The sequence below is a fragment of the Fundulus heteroclitus genome, unplaced genomic scaffold, assembly GCF_011125445.2.
Source record: "Fundulus heteroclitus isolate FHET01 unplaced genomic scaffold, MU-UCD_Fhet_4.1 scaffold_442, whole genome shotgun sequence".
Taxonomy (NCBI): domain Eukaryota; kingdom Metazoa; phylum Chordata; class Actinopteri; order Cyprinodontiformes; family Fundulidae; genus Fundulus; species Fundulus heteroclitus.
The window spans coordinates 69,114-88,480 of record NW_023396860.1 but is presented as its reverse complement, the minus strand read 5'-3'; the positions used below and the strand labels follow the sequence as shown (position 1 = coordinate 88,480).

Sequence of the window (19,367 nt, the reverse complement as noted above, 5' to 3'; positions counted from 1 at the left end):
AGTCCCACTTTTGTGATACCTCAAGTTAAAAACCCAGCTCTCATAAATTAATTGTAAAGCATTCCATTGGGTTTCGTACCCATTGAACTTACTCAGATTTTGTCATGTTACAAACACAAACTTCTTTATTTACGAAGCCAAATTTGAAGTGTGTGGTGTGTGTTTATTTTCAGTCCCTCTGAGACGATGCTTTGCAGAACCGCCTTTTGATGCACTTACAGCTGCAAGTTTGTTGGGTTGCGTCTCTACCAGCTCTGTTCATAAATACGGACATTTTTGCCCATTCCTCTTCACAAAAAAGATTGGATGGAGGTCAGTTTTGAGCGGCAACATTTTAAAGTCACAAATTCTCAACTTGATTTCCATATGGACTTTGACTAGGCCTTTGCAAAACCGAAGACTTTGATCTGAACATCTAATTGTAGCTCTGGCTCGACGCTTAGTGTTGTTGTCCTGCCGGAAGTTGAAACCTTTTCCCAATAGCAACTTTTACAGAACCTTTGCAATAGGTTCTCTACCAGAACCGCCTTGTGCTTAGGTCCATACACCTCGTCAACTCTGACCAGCTTTCCCACACCATGATGCTGCCACCTCTATGTTTTCACTGTGATGTGAAGCATTGGTTTTCCTCATTGCATAGGTTCAATTTTGATCTTTTCTATTCAGAGCACCATCTCCCATGTTTGCCCTGTCCCCTTACGTGGCTTGTAGCAAACGTTACCTGGGACTTCTTCTAGCTTTCTTTCAACAATGTCTCTCCCATTATTGGCTCACTATTTAAAAAGATCAGACTTCTGAAGTGCAAAGCTAATAGTTGTCCTGCGAACAACTTATCCCACCTGAAATGCAGGTCTGTGAAGCTCATCTAGAGTTACCGTCGCCTTATTGGCTGCTTTTTCTTGATCGATGCTCTCCTGGTCTGGCATGCGTTTAGGTGAACACTCCTTTCTTGGGAGGTTTGCAGGAGAGCCATCTAATTTCAGATGATGGATTGAGCACTGCTCTCTGAGATGTTCGAAGCTTGGTGTGTTGTTTTAAAATGAAACCCTTGTTTAAACTTCCCATCAGGGTCATCCCTGACCTGTCTGCTGTGTTCCTTTATCGTCACGATGCTGTTTGTTCACTAATGTTCTCAAAGATACCTCTGAGGCCTTCACAGGACAGTCGTGTTTATGCAGAAACTGAATTACAGTTTCTGCATAAACACGACTGGAGTCTGCTTACTAATGACTGATTGGACATTAAGTTTTGTTGAACAATATCAGAGTTATGGGGCTAGATAATATTTTTTTATGCTTACCTATCTTATTGATGCCTTTTTTTCTTCTTTTTTTATAATGACCTATTCATGTTTTTTCACATTACAACCAACAAATTTATTACGTTAAGGATATATGCTTTTACCTTTACAAGGTGCCGTATTTACTTTTGCATAAGACATTTTATTATTGCTGGGCTGAAGTCCAGATTGTGTCATTCTGCCATAGCAAGCTTGGATGTGGCACTCAGTCAATCCAATATCTACGAAGAAGAAAATAATTTTGCACACAATTTCCTGGTGTCTCAGCTCCATCAGTCATCCCGCGCCTTTTAATAGTGAATGTCAGATGTAAATGGCTGATAGTGATATGAGTTTTCCTCCTTCGTCTCTTGATTCCATCAGAACTAAAACAAGCACTGGATTTCTGACCTGCTTTTGCGATCTAAAAGCTGACAGCAGGCTCTGACGCCACTTTACCGTTTGCTTTGTTGCAGATGGTGTTCCTGTGTGGACTGTACCAAAGTCGCCCTCAGGCGACACGCTGAGGAACGGAGGTCTGACTCCTTCACAATCAGCCGAGCCCTCCCCGGCCCTCAGGAAAAGGAGTATGTCCCATGGTGCAGAGGTGAGAGTCGTGATGTTCCACTTTCATTTTCTCGCCTCTAAATTTAGTCTGTCATCTTGGGATGGACGTGTCTTGTCCCATACCGCTGCCCTCTGTGAAACCAACTGAATGTAATAAAAAACAAAAATCTTTAAAATTCCAACAGAGCAACACCTCTCAGTTGCAGAATGTGACCAATGTCTTTCCTTTTTTTGGCCTTTAAAATGTCATTGGCATAGTTTCAGAGAGGAAAACACAACAGCAAAGGTTGGTTTCTGTAAAAGAAAATGAAACTTATGTTTATGTGCTACAGAGGTAACAGTTCTGGTGTCCGTCGTCAAATATTTCTCTTTTTCTTTTTTTTTCTTTTTTTATAAAAGCGCCCTCAAGTCCAGCAGCATGTTATTCTGTCTTCTTTTTTTTGTAACCCTGAGGTGCAGTTTTTTTGGTTACAAATCCTGATTTAACACGTGTGACAGAAACAAACTCCTGCAAAAACCAATGCAATACATAACAAACACGGCCGCAGCATTAAAACCACAGAGAGGCGACGCCAACATCAGTAGTAACATTTGTATTTTGCATGAAACCTACATTCAAGTAAGATATGAATAAATTAGTTTTTAAATTGACGCTTTAACACCCTTTCTGCTATCTTTTATTACTTTATATATCAAAATGTGATGAAACAGCTTTGTAATAAGTTCTTCCTTGAAGCTAAACCATTTTTTTAACTTAAAGTCTGAAAACAGGCTGCGTGCTTGATATGCTTGACTGCACGAAGAGAAGCAGCATTTCTCTGTTTACCTGCGTCGGCTAGACTTTCCCCACCGCTCTGGAGGTCATTGTGTCTGCTGTTTGTATTTTCTACCTTTGCTTGGACATAAAATGTTAGTCTTGTTTTTTTGTTTTGTTTTGTTTTGTTTTTACTTTCTGGACTAAAATAAGATAAGAATTACCAAATAATGTTTTCTCTCCTTCTGGCCATTTCTCATTTACCTGACTCCGCCAGATAGATTTGCTCCGCATATCCATCTGGAAACCTTCCGTTTAAGTAATTTTGGGAAGGGGCGAAAATACTGGTTAGCTGATTGGCCTATGTTGGTGATAGACGGGCCAAATGAACCAATCAGATTCGTCGTCGCTCGTAACAGAGCGACGACGAAAACACAACCACAAGCCAAGCTACTCTTGCTGCTGCAGGTAAAGGCTCGTTAGCTCAGCAAATAAATACTCTGTAATTCCGATAAAACTTGCTCGATAGCCACGCTAACGCTAGTTTCATCGGCTGAAGCCGCCATGTTCTTTAGACTGAACTGTCGCTCCTCGTTGCGTCACACCTCAACCCGCCTCAAAGCCAACGCTGATTGGACGTTCGTTTGGTGAACGGCTCCAAATTTTCTTTAACGGAGGGTAGCCAGACTGATCTGCGAGTGAAACCTTGAAAGCTCGCGAGATCAGGATGGTCTCACGAGGCTAATTTCTCGTCACCCAAAAACCTAAAATGAGAAGTATTTTAGGTGCTTCCAGATATATTTTTATTTCATTAAAATAAGTCTAATAAATGTTTACAAAGCTGAAAACTTTAGCTTGTTAAGAAGCAGTAGGTTTTTTTCCTGCTGAGACGATAAAATAAAGGCAGCCGTTAAGACACAAATGTTCCGGTTGAGCAAACCTGACAGTATTGAGGTGGAAAGGATGTCTTTCCATCTCTTGTGTTTATACTTGATGCCCAGAGAGAGAAGCACTCATCTGCTGTGGAAGTTTTAGCAGAGCTGCTGTCAGAGAAGTGGGTCACACCACATAGAGGTGGGACTGCGCTGATCCCAGGAGGTCTTCACAGATTGCTTCCTGACTGTCTGCTGCAGAAATGGGCTGTCAGACAGTCTGGACCACCCTGCGCCACTATCAGAAAACAGTGACAGGTGACTATGGCATGATGTGGAAAGCTAAGAACGCGAGGTATTCAAGTCCTCTTTTTGCTCCCTATAAAGACCGTATAACCCTCAGCATACAAAAGAGCTTCTCATTTTAAAAAGTAACATGTTTGGGGGGAAAAAAATAAATAACACATTTATGCCTAATGTATCGACTGATTTTTCATTCTGTAAATGTTTAGTGTAAATCAGTCATGATTTACAGTTTCAGTGTGACATAATTTAGTTTTTCTAATATTGTCTCTTTAATCATGCTTAGATTTTATTTTACTAAGATGTTAATGCCGACTGCCTGAAGCACATTGGTGCTTGTATTTGTTGAAGTTGTTATATACGTAAACTTTACTCGCATATTTACTGTAAGTGAGGTGTTAAGCTGAGCAATTCTTGCAAAAACGTGAATAACAATTGTCCCAAGAGTGAACTGAAATCAGGATTAGGGTTATCTTATGAATAAAGGACAATACTTTGTTAAACAGAAGAATTAGATGTGATAAGTTATTGAAATCAACAACAGAACTTTTTTGTTTGCTCTGGACACTTGGCCAGAGACCAAACCCTTTAGGGAGGACATCTGCCGCCTCATTTCAAGCAGAAAATTAACAACACCTACCAGGACCAGTGCCTGTATTCACAAAGAATCCTGAGACTGACTATCTCTTGGTGATGTCATTTTATGAAAAATCTAAGAATTTCTTGAAGAAATTGCTGAGAATGTTACCTCGGTATGATAAAAGTTATCCACAAAGCACCCAAGGCCTTCAGAGAGCTCCTCAAGAGAAAAAAATTTAAGAATAGTGAGGAGGACTTTCAGCGAGCCTAATAGTGTCCTAAGCATGGTGGAAACAGAGAGAGATGTTTGGCTGATCCAGCATCTAAACAGTGGAAAACTGTTTAGATGGTTAAACTTAGTTAACAAGCATACAAGTTTTAAGATGTATTTAAGATAACCTTTATCATCCACATAAAGGGAAATTAAGCAGCCGATGGGTTAAAGACAGTTCTGCCTGTAATTTTATTGAGAATAAATAAATAATAGGTAAATGTTGGCTAATCATGAGTAAAAAGTGGAGAAATTTACAAAGAATATATATAAAAGATGTGTGAAAGTATTTTTCTGTATTGCATAATAATCTCTGTAGCCTAAATGGTCATCTAGAAGTTCGCTTATTTGAGGCCATCTCCTCGCTTTTGATTGCTGCAGCGCTTCTCATTTTCCAGGCTGGCGTGTAAAAGCACGCAGAGAAAAAGACGCATTGATCTGCGGCAATACGCTTCAAAGTCCGTGTATTTACTTTGTGATCCAAATTTGTGGTCCAAATTTACTTTTCATCACTCTTCCATTCTCTTCCCAGAGCTGAGCAGACAGATTCGCTTCTGTTTGGTTTTCTCTTGTTTTTTTTTTCTCAATTTTATGCTGTTGTGCCAAATGCAACCACTTTATGCAAGCGGACAATCCCAATAAAATGCTGACAGGTGAATGTGCATTCAAATTAAATAGATGAGGTCGTAAAATGACTGGCGAGTAAAAATAAATAAGTAAATAAAAATAATAATGTGGATGTCATTAAGGTGTGTTCAAACATTTTCTGCTGTGTAACAATTAGTTTTGATAAATTTCATCTTAATCCAGTCTAATCGGTTAATTTCTCTCTGATCACTAGGAGCACATTTGTCTTGTTTGGTTTTTCTTGCACTATCAACCAATCACAGGTCTTAGAAGACAGCGTCACACCTAGCAACAGTGTCAACCACACCTCCTCACTAAGATAAAAATGTCTGTCGTCTCCTTACTCAGTCGCTCTCAGCAACTATCTGAATCGCTCTTAAGATAAGACTCCCATGAGTTTTATTTTAGGCTAAGATGGGAGCTCTGGGAGGGGACTCTGAGAATCCTTGTGAATACGGACACTGGTCTTTAGTTGCTGCTAACTGGACAACAACCACCTTGTGCTAAGTGATACAATAATGGTGGTTTAACACAGGGGTTCTCAAACCTTTTGTAGCCAGGGACCCCTTAGCAGCATTAAATAGGTTTCCAAGGACCCCTTTAGATTCCTCATGGTGATAGTATTTTAAACAGCCTGTTGTACTGTACTGTTAAATACAATACAAATTATGTATGTTTTTAAAAAATATATACAAATACACCTAATATTAGAGATTTGGTGGAGCCAAACTCGATGTAACTGTTGTCATGCGTCCTAATTTTACCTGATTTTGCTTTTACCTTACTTGATGAAGTGGACGGAGTTAAAATATTTATCTATTGTGGTATTTAGCTCAACCCAAACACATCCTCAGCAGTGCCTCCTCAGGCCCGACAACATGCATTTCCCGGACCCCCAACCCGTGGTTTGCAAACCCCCGGGGGTCCAGGGACCCCAGTTTGAGGGCCGCTGGTTTAACATAACTGAAATCACTGTCTCTAGAAACTATTAAATCTTATATTTAATATGTAAAGTTCTTTATTTCAGATGAGCAGAGAGAGAGACTGTAAAAATGTCTCATCTCTAAACTCTAATGGAGATATTAGCTTTAATGTAAGATGTTTACATGATCATTTCCAAACCAACCATCCCCTCCATGGCTAATAATCACCTTTAGGAAAATACTCGGTGGACTGATGAGCGTAGAATTTTCTGGACATGTGTGCATCCTGTTACATTAAAAAAGGAACAGAACCACATCGAAAAAGCTCTTTGAACCTGTGGATATCCGAACAGGGCTTCTGTCACCATTGAAAAAAACAAAAAAAAACAAACAGACAACTGAAACTAACAAGAAACGGCATTAACATTGTCATCCCCTACGTTGTCGGAACATCTGAGAAAATCAAAAGGATTATCTCAGAAGAAAAGAAAAAAAAACTTCCTGGTGTATTTTAGACCAAACATAACTCTGAGGTTGGTTCGTGTTAAGGACAAAATCCCTAAACACAAACTGAGTGGCGTGGTGTTTGCAGTTCAGTGCAGCGAGGAATGTCCAGACCTTTATTTTGGAGAATCTAAACAGCCTCTCCACAGACGCATGGCTCAAAACAGGAGAGCCAGCTCCTCAGGACAACAGCTGTACTCCATCATCTCAAGGACAAGAAAAACACTTTTGATGACCGCTATGTTCATATAACATGCAAATAAGGCAATTTGGGTGAAAAGAGAGAAAACGTTGGCTCAAACTCTACCGTTTAAAAGCTTGGAACTTCTCCCTCACTAGCTTTGAATTTAGAAAGCCCTTTAGATAAAAAATTATACGTCTTGAAGTCCAGTTCTTTAGATGTTGTTGTTTTTTGTTGTACCTTTTTTGGATATCCCTTCTGGGCATGAAACTAAAATAACATTTTAGGAAATGATTGACGGTCAGACATAACCGTGGTAGTGTGATGATTCTGAGCAACTTTGCTGCTTCATGGTCTCAATTAATTGATGTAATTGAAAGAATCTTGCATCCTGCTGTCTACCGGGGGAATCAGCAGGACGAGAATCTAAAACAAACCAGCGAGTTCACCTCTGAGTGATTCAAAAGGTTTTCAGAGTGGTCTAGTCAAAGCCTTGACTTAAATACGATCATAATGTTGTAACATGACCTAAACCAGCCGTTGATGCTTGAAAACCCTCCAGTGTGGCCGAATGAAAACTATTCTGCGAAGAAGAGCGGGCCAAAATTCTTCCAGAGTGAGTTCAGATGCTGCTGCCAAGTCGGGCACAAGTAGTTGTTCACACAGGGCCAGGTTGGTTTGGAGAGATGTTTTCCCCCGTAATAAACGAGACATGTGGAAGATATATTTGATAGTTAATCTAGTTGTCTTTGTCTGGTAATAAGACGATTTGATCTAAGTGTGACAAAAACTCAGCACATTAGAAATCTTACAGGGTAAATGTTTTTTTTCTCTACACCATGCAAGAATCATAATAACCCTCAGCTACCAACTATCTGTTGAAAGAACGGTGTTTAACTTTTTTATCATGAGAGAAAGATTTATTGCAGGGAAGCCGCCCTTTGCTGCTCCTCTGCTCTGGATGCCCTCTTTGTCAAATGTTAGGCCCCATTCAGTAATTGTCAAAAGCCTAATAGATACTGCTGTCGGATGTGCCAACACTCATTTCAGTCTAACGGCAGAAAAATAAGAAAAAAACAAAAGGGACCGAGGAACATTTAATCCTTGCTGTAGGCTGGATATCAGCTTTAACACTGAATAGAGATAAATGTGAACCCAGAGCGGTCAAAAACCAGAGTTACAGATTATGATCATTTGGGATCAGTTTCTGTTGACTGAGTGAAAATCCCATAAAACTAGAAATACAACAAAAACTGTTCATAATCTTTGCAGTTAGGAGCAGAGATGAGGGAACGGTTGGTGTGAATGATTGGATTCATCTATATACTTAAAGAAAGTGTTATTAATCAATTTCTGAGATCCAAGACAGCATTCTGGCCTTTTTTAGCAGTATAAATATCCTTTAATTCAATTCGATTAAATTTTATTTATATAGCGCCAATTCACAACACGTCATCTCAAGGCACTTTACAAAGTCAAATTCAATCAAATCATGCAGACAAATTGGTCAAAAAGTTTCCTATCTAAAGAAACCCAGTAGGTTGCATCAAGTCTTGACAAGCAGCATCCACTCCTCCTAAAAAAGCGTAAAGCCACGGTGGACAGTCGTCTTCATTATCAATGGCTTTGCAGTAATCCCTCATACTGAGCATGCGTGAAGCGACAGTGGAGAGGAAAACTCCCCTTTAACAGGAAGGAAAACCTCCAGCAGAACCAGGCTCAGTGTGAACGGTCATCTGCCTTGACTGACTGGGCATTAGAGAAGACAGAGCAGAGAGACAACAAGCATAGAAGCACACATTGATCCAGAAGTCCTTTCTATGTTAAATAGTAATGGTAGATGATCTGTCTTCCCTGGATGGTGTCACAGCTAACAGAATGCCAGGCCAGGTGTACCTACTATGAAGAGAACAAAAAGTTAAAAGCTGAAATAACAACAAACGATGCACATTGGAGAACAGTAGGAAAAATCAGCAGAATGAGAAAAATAGATCTTAACGTCCTTCAGCAGCCTAAACCTATAGCAGCATAACTATAGAGGTAGCCCAGGCTAGCCTACGCCATTCTAACTATAAGCTTTGTCAAAAAGGAAAGTTTTAAGCTTAGTCTTAAAAGTAGACAGGGTGTGTGCCTCACGGACCAAAACTGGGAGTTGGTTCCACAGGAGAGGAGCCTGATAGCTAAAAGATCTGCCTCCCATTCTACTTTTAGAGACTCTAAGAACCACCAGCAGACCTGCAGCCTGAGAGCGAAGTGCTCTGTTAGGAACATACGGGGTAATCAGAGCTCTGATATATGATGGAGCTTGATTATTAAGGGCTTTATACGTTAGAAGAAGAATTTTAAGTTCTATTCTTGATTTAACAGGAAGCCAATGAAGGGAAGCTAAAATTGGAGAAATATGATCCCTCTTGTTGATTTTCATCAGAAATCTTGCTGCAGCATTTTGGATCAGCTGAAGGCTTTGAACTGCATTTTGTGGACTTCCTGATAGCAAAGAATTACAATAGTCCAGCCTTGAAGTAACAAATGCATGGACTAGTTTTTCAGCATCACCCCTGGACAGAATGTTTCTAATTTTGGCGATATTCCTGAGGTGAAAAAAGGAAACTCTGGAAACCTGTTTAATATGGGATTTAAATGACATGTGTTGGTCAAAAATAACACCAAGGGTTTTAACTTTATTACCAGAGGCCAATTTAATGCCATCCAGATTAAGTGACTGATTAAAAAGTTTATTTTTTGAGGATTCTGGTCCAAAGATTACAATTTCTGTCTTGTCTGAATATAACAGCAGGAAATTTAAAGTCATCCAGGTTTTTATATCATGAATGTCTGTAGTTGAAGTAATTGATTGAATTCAATTCTGGATAAATAAAGGACTCTACAGGTCTCAAATGGCATGTAAAATGTTAACGTACATGAAATTACAACTAGAAAGGGACTAAACAAGTATGGCTCGGTTGAAAGGATAAAACAGGAGGATGGTTTGGGCTTGTTTTGCTGCCACAGCACACGAGGCCATCTGACAGCTAAAACTGGCCTGAAACTTGTACATCCGAGCAATGAAGCAGTGTTGTATTAGGAGTCAGCTACTTGAAGGTGCTTCTCTAAGATCTTCAATCTTTGGGTGCACCATTTTTTCCCCCAAATATAGCTTTTTCATCCAGGCTTCACCTTTTGTTTTTGTTTTTTTCCACACTTCAGGTTAGATTTAGGTAGTCTTAGATCCTGGTAAAGATTCGATCGTTTTTAATTTCCTTACACATAAAGTCATAGAACTGAAAGTAGGTGTACTTTCCTTTTGACCAAAACTACCATAACATTCGATGTTGCATCAGATTCTAGATTTCATTACTGTCTTTGACTCTGGCTGATATTAGGAAAAAGGACCCAGAGGAGTCCCAAGCACCGTACTCCACCTTCATACGGATATCTAATAAACTTTTATAGTGGTGTGGTTTTCTTTTAAGCATTCTTATATACAGTATGAATTCCTCTTGTCCAGTGTGAGTTATTGAAAGTTTTGCCCTGCATGACGAGAACAGAAAGGAAGAATGAGAGAGAAGACCCGCCGCTCAATCCGTCAACATGATGCAAGGGGAGTTCTGGAGTGATGTATTTAAGGGCCCTGCTCATGCTAAAGGTAGATATGGAAAGTAAGCTTGCCATCTAGTGGCGATGAGGCGTAATGCAGATGGAGCAAAGTCATGTGATTTGACATCCGAGACACTCACCAAAAATGAAAGACATGTAATAATTACCAGCCCTGGCGCATAATTCTCTGGTCTCCTCGTAGAATCATGGGATGACAATCCTCCCATTCAGTCAGGGAATCGTTTGTCCTGTAATCTAATGATCAGGCACGACATCAAGGCACAAAGTGCATTACCTCAGAATAACGAAGGCTTCCTGTTTGAATTATGTAGCACTGCTGTGGCGTTTTAAATTCACTCCAAGTCTGCAGCCAGCAGAAAGGGAGATCAGGGATGCTGCGTGACTGTGGAGGAAATGGAGAGAAAATTGCTGCCGCTTGCAGAAATCTCTTGGCTCGATGCATGAGTAACAACTCCAGTGCATTTGCTTAGAATATATTCCGGCTGTCCTCCCAGAGTTAAAAGCCGGTTCAGTGCAACACAGTTAAACGTCTCCGGTCACCTTTATTAACATTGATAAGCTTGACATACCATTCTTTTTCTTAAATATCTGCCCTTAAGGTGGAATTTATTTATATGAAGATAGAAAAGACAGTTTCATGACAACTTTGAGCTAAAACATCCAGCAAACGTTACATAGGTAACACATGGTGGCCTGACGGAAATGACAAACTCAAAATTTCCCAATTTTCTTTTACCCTTCGACCAGCAGGGAGCAGCAAAGTGATCCCTGTGAATTTATATTTTGAAATGTTTCAGTAAATCAAACAAAATCGTTTACATTTAAACCTCAATATTAGTATTTAGGGGTGTGTGTTTGTAGATATCTAGGTAATAATTGCGGCAGGGCAATGGTGCAGACATTTCTTTCTGACGTTTACTGACAGACACATAATGCCTCTCTAGCTGGTAATGAGCCGTGCGTTTCCAGCTCAAGTTCATGAGTCATTTTTGCTCTTTGATCCTCCAGATTTACTTGAGGAAGATTAAATCGGACGCCTTCCCGTTTGAAACTTTTATCCCCACGGTCTCGCTCTCCTCCTACAGAGCAAATGTCACTTTTTAAATTATTGCTGCACCACACAGAAACCCTGCAGACGCATGCATTATGCCGTCTGTGAATGCAGATATTTTAAGAGATGTCAAAACTCACCAACCTATTTTGCTTTTGACATCCAGTTTTATGCCGGACTTTATGAGTTATTTTTCAATATAGACTCAAAAAAATCAGTTCCTGATTGTTGTACTCTGTTTTTCTGCTCGGTAGACCTGGACAGAATCTGATTTTTGACAACCTGTTTTTACCGCTGTTCCTGTCTTATGATGCCATTTAGCTTTCAGGCTTCCACTGGGTGCAGGTTATGTTACCTTTTATGCCCTTTGCCATTTTGCAAGCTTGCCTCAATTAAAATCAATATTCATGATGCAAGGATGGGGAGAGGGTGAAAACGACTGCTGACCAAGGGGTAGTAGCTCAGGACCTTGAGCTCCAACACACTTATGCAGCGGGACAACCTCTGAGCTAAAAAAAAAAAACATTAAAAAGAACTGTTAAAGTGTTTTTTAAAGTGATATTGAAAGAAAAAAACAATAGGTCCCAAGGTGTGCAGCTCACTGAAGTCAGCCTGTGCCCTTTCACACTCAGGGTAGTTTTATATTCTGTCTCTGGTATCTATTAAATGTCTTGTAGAGCTTTCTGTTCAGTTTATTTTCATTATTCTTGTTTGCAAAGAAAATAACTTTAGTTGTTGAATCATAAAACGTAATGAAGTTGGTCAACCATAACATTGTTCTAAAATTGACATGTTTATGATGCTTTATTGTCAAAGATCAAAGCAGCTCGGGGTGACAGTATGTTGTGAGCAAAGGAGGATGGTTCATCACTAGTTGTTTTAAACCTCGTGAAAGTAAAGTTTTAGACCCCGTCCACTGCATCAGTCTGATGCTTTAAGTCAGATTTATACACTGGGCAGCAAATGAACCAAACATCTGTCAAACTTGATTTAGGTCCAGATTTAAAAATCTGTACTTAGATTCTTTGGTAAGGCAGATAAAGCTGCATTACTTTAACTCTAGAAGGGGAAAAAAAGTTTAATTTAAAGCATTTCAGGTAAAGAGCCTCACACCAACTGTGAAGCATGGAGTTGGAAGTGTCATGGTATGGGGTTGGTTTGCTGCAGCAGGACCTGACCAGCTCACCGTCATTACATCCACAATGACTTTTACCGTATATCAGAAGGTGTTTGAGAAAAATGAGAGACCATCTGTTAAAAAAAAAAAAAAAAAAAAAACAAATAGAATCTGCTACGACTTTTGAAAAGGGCAGTGCATACATGAATCCCCTAAAACTGGGGTCTGCTACTCCAGTCATAAAGTGCCACTGTCCTGCACCCTGTGGATGCCTCTCCGCTGAACCAAATGAACGAGCAATGACCCGGTCTTTGCAAAAGTTGCCAACATGCCAGGAAGGTATTTTATCCTTTTTAATTCGGCCAAGTTGGAGCAGGCATGCATCCAGAAGTTGCAGGACAGTACCTCTCAAAGACTGCAGTTGCAGAACTCTGGAGGCTACTTAAAGCGTCTCATTGAAGTCATTTCAGATTTTTTTTTTTTTAGGTGCAGCTAAATTGCTTTCTTTACCACAGAGTAAAAAAATGCATTAGATTAGGTGAACACTTCTAAACACAGAACCTGTTTGATGGGGTGTCTTCACTTTTTCCCATGGCTCCATATTAACTGGCAGATGCAACAGTATCGGCTACCTTTGATTCAAATGCCAAACAGGAGCGCAGACCGGAAGCTCCTCAGTATCTGCCTGGAAGCTGACTTTCAAAGCATCTCTGACATTTAACTTAGTAAACAGAGCTAAAAAAAAAAAAAAAAAAACCCACATGATTCAGTCAGTGTGTTCAAATAGCCCGATCTTTCAGCCTGCAAGTCTGATTTATTTGAAAGTGCACAGAGACAAAGTTCACTGATTGTGTGACTAAATGTCAAACAATAAGCTGGGTGGGGGATGTGTTTAAGTGCCCATGGGCAACACGTTTCAGAGTGACACTATTCAGCATAATGTTGCAGAGAGCTACAATAATTGCTTTGCCCAGTTCTTAAACACATCATGGCTAAATAGGAGATTTGTACATTCATTTTCAAGCTTAATCTTGTCTAAATGATTTGCAATGTTTTTCAAAGTTAAAACAATGAAAAAATTTTCAATCTTGGTCCTGTTTGGGGGCGGGGGTGACGGTGCTGTTGAAGGGTTTGAATCTTAAGACTAAAGCAACTAGAGAAGTTGTTGTTTGTGGGAAACTGTGTTTTTTTTTTTAATAATACCGTTGGTTGACTTTTGAAAAACAAGGGAGGCTCAAATCAAGACTTGTTTATTCAGACATATTACAGAACTATCTTGTTTTAAGGCCTAAAGTCCAATGTCAAATTTCAGCTAAAGTTACATTAAAATTTTGTTATACTGGTAGAGGAATCAGAATCATCTGGCCACAGCAAAATGAAAGAAAAGCCACAGAAACTGTAATTAAATATGAGGCAATCTCTGCATGCAGATTACATACATGTCAACAAATGGCCATGACATTCTATGGATGGGTTTAAAAAAAAAAACTATACTGCATTAAAAACTGCATTTTACGGGTCAAAAAAGGAAACCATCTGTCTTTTAATCAGCACACAGTTCAAAATCTTGCACACAAGGTGCAGGAACATTAATATTCCCCTTGTTGGAAGGGCTTCCAGCCCTAAGCAGGACTTTTAATGTTGCTCAAAGCCGACGGCAGTGAGGAGCCTGGGACAGACTGAGTCAGCAGGAATGCAGGCGTTGCTTTGGACCCTCATGGTTCAGAGCGAGGCTGCGCCTCAGGGCAAAGCTTTCGATTTACCAGTCGATGTACAATCCAACCTCCTCACCTGTGGTCACAAGCTCTTTAAGTGACTGAAAGAATAAGGTTGTGGATGCAAGTTGTTGAAATTGGTTTCTTGCTGTACGGTTCAGAGGAAAAAGACTGCTCCTTTGGAAGCTTTGGTGGTTCTGCTATCTTATTTTAACCTTTCTTTGCAGGGTTTCACAGCCATGTGGACTAATGTGCTTATCCTGCGGTTCCAGTTGCTGATCCCGTTGAAGTGCATGTGTAACAAAACAGAACATGAGCTAAATACCAATTTGAAAATGATAAAAATTTGAGGCTGACCTCTGTGTAGGTGTGGCTGTACTACATTTACAAATCCCAGATAACCTGATAATGGTTGAATCTACTTTAGCTGGTTCTTAGGAGGCAAAACTGCAAGTAAGACTTGACTGAAGAAGATTTTTAGGCTGACTTGTCCACTTCATCCATCCGATACAGCCACTGTTTTTATGTGAATGGAGAAAAGAGGGATGTTATCATGTTGGAAGAGGATGAATAGCCAGAAAGACAACTACCTCAAACTTGTAACTGTTTGAAACTACAATAAGACTTTGAAATGGCAGCATGAAAAGACTCAGGCTGCGCTGAACGCCCAGGAGGCTAAGATAGAGAGTTGATGAAACAGAATAGAGAACAGTGTGACGGTGCAGAATAGGTCCAGAATAAGAGGACAGATTCAAAGCAGGAAAACCTTTGGGTCTGTCATCAGAAGACTCAGAATACCTTGGTTCCTGCATGTAGGTCCCATTTTACCTGCTACGTCTCGACTGAAAACAAATGTGCTTTAGTTGGCGCCTCCTGACATTTTTTTTTTTTTTTACATATTTTGTCAGATTTGGGTCATGTATGTCACAACATTTTCTGATTGTATGGGGTATTTAAATTAAATTGCAATGGTTAAACTCCATTAAACTCCAAGGATTGCAAAACTGGAGCTAGAATATAACAATTCTTCAGTTATCCTTAGGGGAATCACAACACTGGAAAAGTAACAGCCCCATTTGATAATTGAAAGTACTGTATAAAAACAAACAAGCTACCTCGCAATGTAACTAGCTTGCCCATCTAAATTTAACTACTTGTTAAATAACTAAATGCTATTTTAAAAATATAGATTCAAAATACTTTGCAAAAAAATGTAACAGCAGATACAACCAGCTCCCAGCTAGTTAAAACAAAATAAATGTATTTAAAATACTGTGAAAAGTAACACTCCTACTCAGCTGATAACTAACTAGCTAACCATAAATAGCTAACTGAAGAATATGTTCAAAACAACTAATAAACTGAAGATCTAGCTTACTGAAAATGGCAAAATGTTATTGAAATGCCATACAAAAAAAAATCAAGTGGCTAACAAGACAGACTCACGGACCAATTAGGTAACTGACATAGTAAAATTATGAGGTACAAATGAATGAATGTGTTAATCTTAAAATAGATACAGAAACAAAAATTAAATGGGCAAAAGTGAAATATATAGTAATTTATTGGAAAATTAGACTCGTGTTGTTTCAGTAAAAAAATCTAAATGCACCTGTCTTCAACTCATTGTATCAGGGCAGTTTTAGTAAAAAACATAGTTTGTATTTAGGATTGTTCAGAAGTTCAGAAATCCCCTCAAAGTTTAAAGATCGTTTTCCAGTTGCAACGTTGTGCGTTTTTATGTGATTTGAAGTGGGTAAATAATTATTACTGTTGCTTTGACATATAACTGCAGACGATAGTTTGAAAGAAAAACCTCCTTTCTTTGAACAACGATGGTCTAGTTGGTTAGCAAGAATAACTATTGCTGATTTGATACTTAACTCTTCACCCTGTTATCTTTAACAATAAAGAAGAAACTACAGATGCTAACTGTACCCCTCCATCCAGGACTTGTAGATAGGGCAGGTAACATCTCCACACATCCATTATTTAGACTTTTACCTTCAGATCGACGCTACAGAACGCTATTTGCCAAACCCAGCCGCCAGAGAGACGGTTTCTTCTGCCAGGCTGTCGATCTGATGAACACTTAACAGTCGGAGTACCCAGATCAATACCACGCACAGTCGCACTAACTCAAACCCCGGCTTCGTCAAATTCTGTGCTTTCCTGCACAAGCTTGGCTGATAAAGCTGATTCTGATGATTCGATCATCTGCAGGCTGATGACAAGCCGTTCGTGAAGTGGGGGGAGATTAGGTGGCGAGAGAGAAAAACCAGGGAGGTCATGTGAGTAGAGGCGCAACGGGAGGAGAGCGGAGGAGGATTAGCAGGGAGCAGCTGGAGGATGGGAGGGAATGGTGTATGACGTCACTGGGACTTTCCCCTCTGCTTCCTTTTTTTTTCAGAGTGGGTGGTGGGCAGAGAGGCAGTCACGCACAGCAGCGCAGCCCCTTCTTTCAGCCACACTGAGCATCTCTCTGTAGAGAAGTGGGACTCCTTTAAGACGGCTGCTCACTAAGTCAGCAAATTCAGATGAAGGAGGAGGAAGTGTGTTTTCTTTTTTTTTCCTCAGGGTCCCATCAGACCTTTAAACTCAATAAAAGACTTCGATCTGGACGGGTTTCCTACTGCGAGACCCATCTCTTAAATAGGATTTTATGCTAACTGAAGCTTTACGCAGCAGCTTTCCTGTTTGCGGACCACTTTCCTTCCCCTTGGTGGATTTTTACAGTCGGTGGCTTTCAACCAGGCTGATCCTTTTTTTTCCTTTTTATAGGAGATGAGATCCAGCTTCACGCAGGTCAAGCCCGTAGCTTCCCAGCAGTGCAGCGTGAGTGTTTAATTACCGGTTGAGTGTCCCGTTCTTCTTTGCGTTCGTTTTAAATGTGGGAGGAGATGCTTGTCCAGCATTTCCACGGTGCATTAGTGGTGAAACGTCACCGACGGAAACTACAGCGCTGGTCCAACACCGAGCATTGATGCAGTCTTCATAAATTATTGAGCAAACCAGCCAGCAGACCTTGTTGTGGTAAACACATTAAACAACTTAAATCATTGCAGAGCGCTGCTGAAACAGGAAAAAATAAGGAAATGCCAACATTTTCTCACTTGTTTGGTGGTTTTTGATGTAGGCTTTACTGCTAGTTGCCCTGGGTGACTTTAGAAAAGGGAGCTGGAGCGCACGAGCACCTGTTAAAAAAGTTACTTTTATTTGTGCTGTGAAATAAATTTCCCCATTTCTTTTATAGATGTTGAGTGGATGAGGAGTTGGCTTCCCTTGCTTGTTGCTTGGAACATTGATACTAGTTTACGGGCTTTTTGCTGGACTGCAGTACCTTTCACCCACCCCAGGATCTAATTTTCCTCCCTGTAATTGGTTGGGAAGCTGTAAAAACAGGCCCTCTCACAGGACACCAATTATGAGAGAACTGCCATTTTACAATATCTTGGAGTAATTGCAACTAGATTACAGTATGTTGAACTAATTCCTTTAAAAATTATATATTTCTAGTGCTGTTACATTTCTGCCTTGTTTGCAGTGGAGGGATGCAACTAATATTGCAGCTAACTGAGATTCCAATTATCTTCATAATATTCAGCTGAGTTTAAGAGGAAAATTTTGCTGGATATTTCCCCGAACGCAGGCGAGATTTAGTGCAGACTGAAACCATTTCATAAAGTAGAGCTGATATATAGAGCTTTTGTTTTTGTCACTTCAGCTCGCCAGCAACATAATGTTGAAGACAGCAAACTGACTTGAAAATTGCTTCACTGGCAATCAAAAGTGTGCAAAAAAAATTGTGTGTCACTTTATTTTGGAACACCCTGGATACTTATGTGTGCACACCCTTAAACTAATACTTTACATAATCTGTCCTAGTCAGATTTTCCTAAATGCTTCACATTTGCATGATATTTATTTAAATAACTTGTTTGCAGGGAAGTTCCACTGGAACAGAAGGATCAATTTGTACAAAAAAAAGAGAGATTGCAAACAAATCCACAACATTATTTAAATGCAGCATGACATGGTGAAAGCTGCCATGAGAAAGTATTGGACAACAGGAGCATGGCTAAAACTGGACATTTCTCCAGATTTATTGATGAGACAAGGTGAGAACAGGTCAGGGAGGGGGCCTAAAGGCCAACAGCAACACTGAAGTGCTTGCAGGAATAATTACCAACATGGAGTAGTGGTGGTCTACATGTAAGATCAATACAACAATCATTTTTTAAGGCTGAGGGGTTTGCCTGTGGGACAAACGTGTCTTCTTCCAAATAATAGATCCAGCCAATACATCTAAAATCTAACAAAACCGTGTGGGATAATATTTTATATGTTGATCAGGCGTCACTTGGCCCGATTGAAGATCAGAAAAACATCTTCAAAAAACAATGACTCAGTTATATTAAATTATACATGAGATTTGAAAATGTTTCTTATCATTTATCCCTGTAATTCCTAAAACCTTTAAACTACAAAAATAAGTAAGCTCAAATGTCATAGCTAAAGTACAGAGGTTCAAAATGGAAGTAGGAAACTGACAGAATAACAACGCATATATTCGAAATGGGCATAAGAGTTGGTCTAAATGACAATGAGTCAATATAAGCCAGAAGGGAGAAAAAACAAAACAAAAATAGGTTTCTTTAATTTGCTGAACACCTTCTATGAAGTCAGAAACGTATCTGTCGACTAGCGTTCCCCCCCCCCCCCCCAAATAAAAAGGAAACCTTCAGACCCGTGTCCGACTAATTAATGCTGTGCCTGTGTGCGTTAAGGTGCAGATTTTATGTTGCTGAACAAATAACTACTTCACTTTATTTGAAACTACCTGGATTTTCCCAGAACAAATAAAAAGTAAGAACACCATATTTATTATGTATATTATTATACCCTGATAACATCAATTACATTTAGGTACACACTTCCAACAAAAATGTTTTTGAACTTGTTTTAATAATAAACTGTTTTGTTTTTTTTAAGAAAATGTTACTTAT

General features: G+C 39.6%; 1 protein-coding gene across 1 annotated transcript in view; it reads left to right on the top strand.

Annotated features, from left to right (window-relative positions):
• Window positions 1-19,367, top strand: part of LOC105931645 (oxysterol-binding protein-related protein 10) — a gene marked incomplete at its 5' end in the record, with an annotated part of 47,332 nt that overhangs the window by 7,920 nt on the left and 20,045 nt on the right. Inside the window, 2 exon segments of the mRNA XM_036131609.1 lie at window positions 1,756-1,886; window positions 17,143-17,196. Of these exon segments, the coding sequence (XP_035987502.1) occupies window positions 1,756-1,886; window positions 17,143-17,196 (185 nt within the window).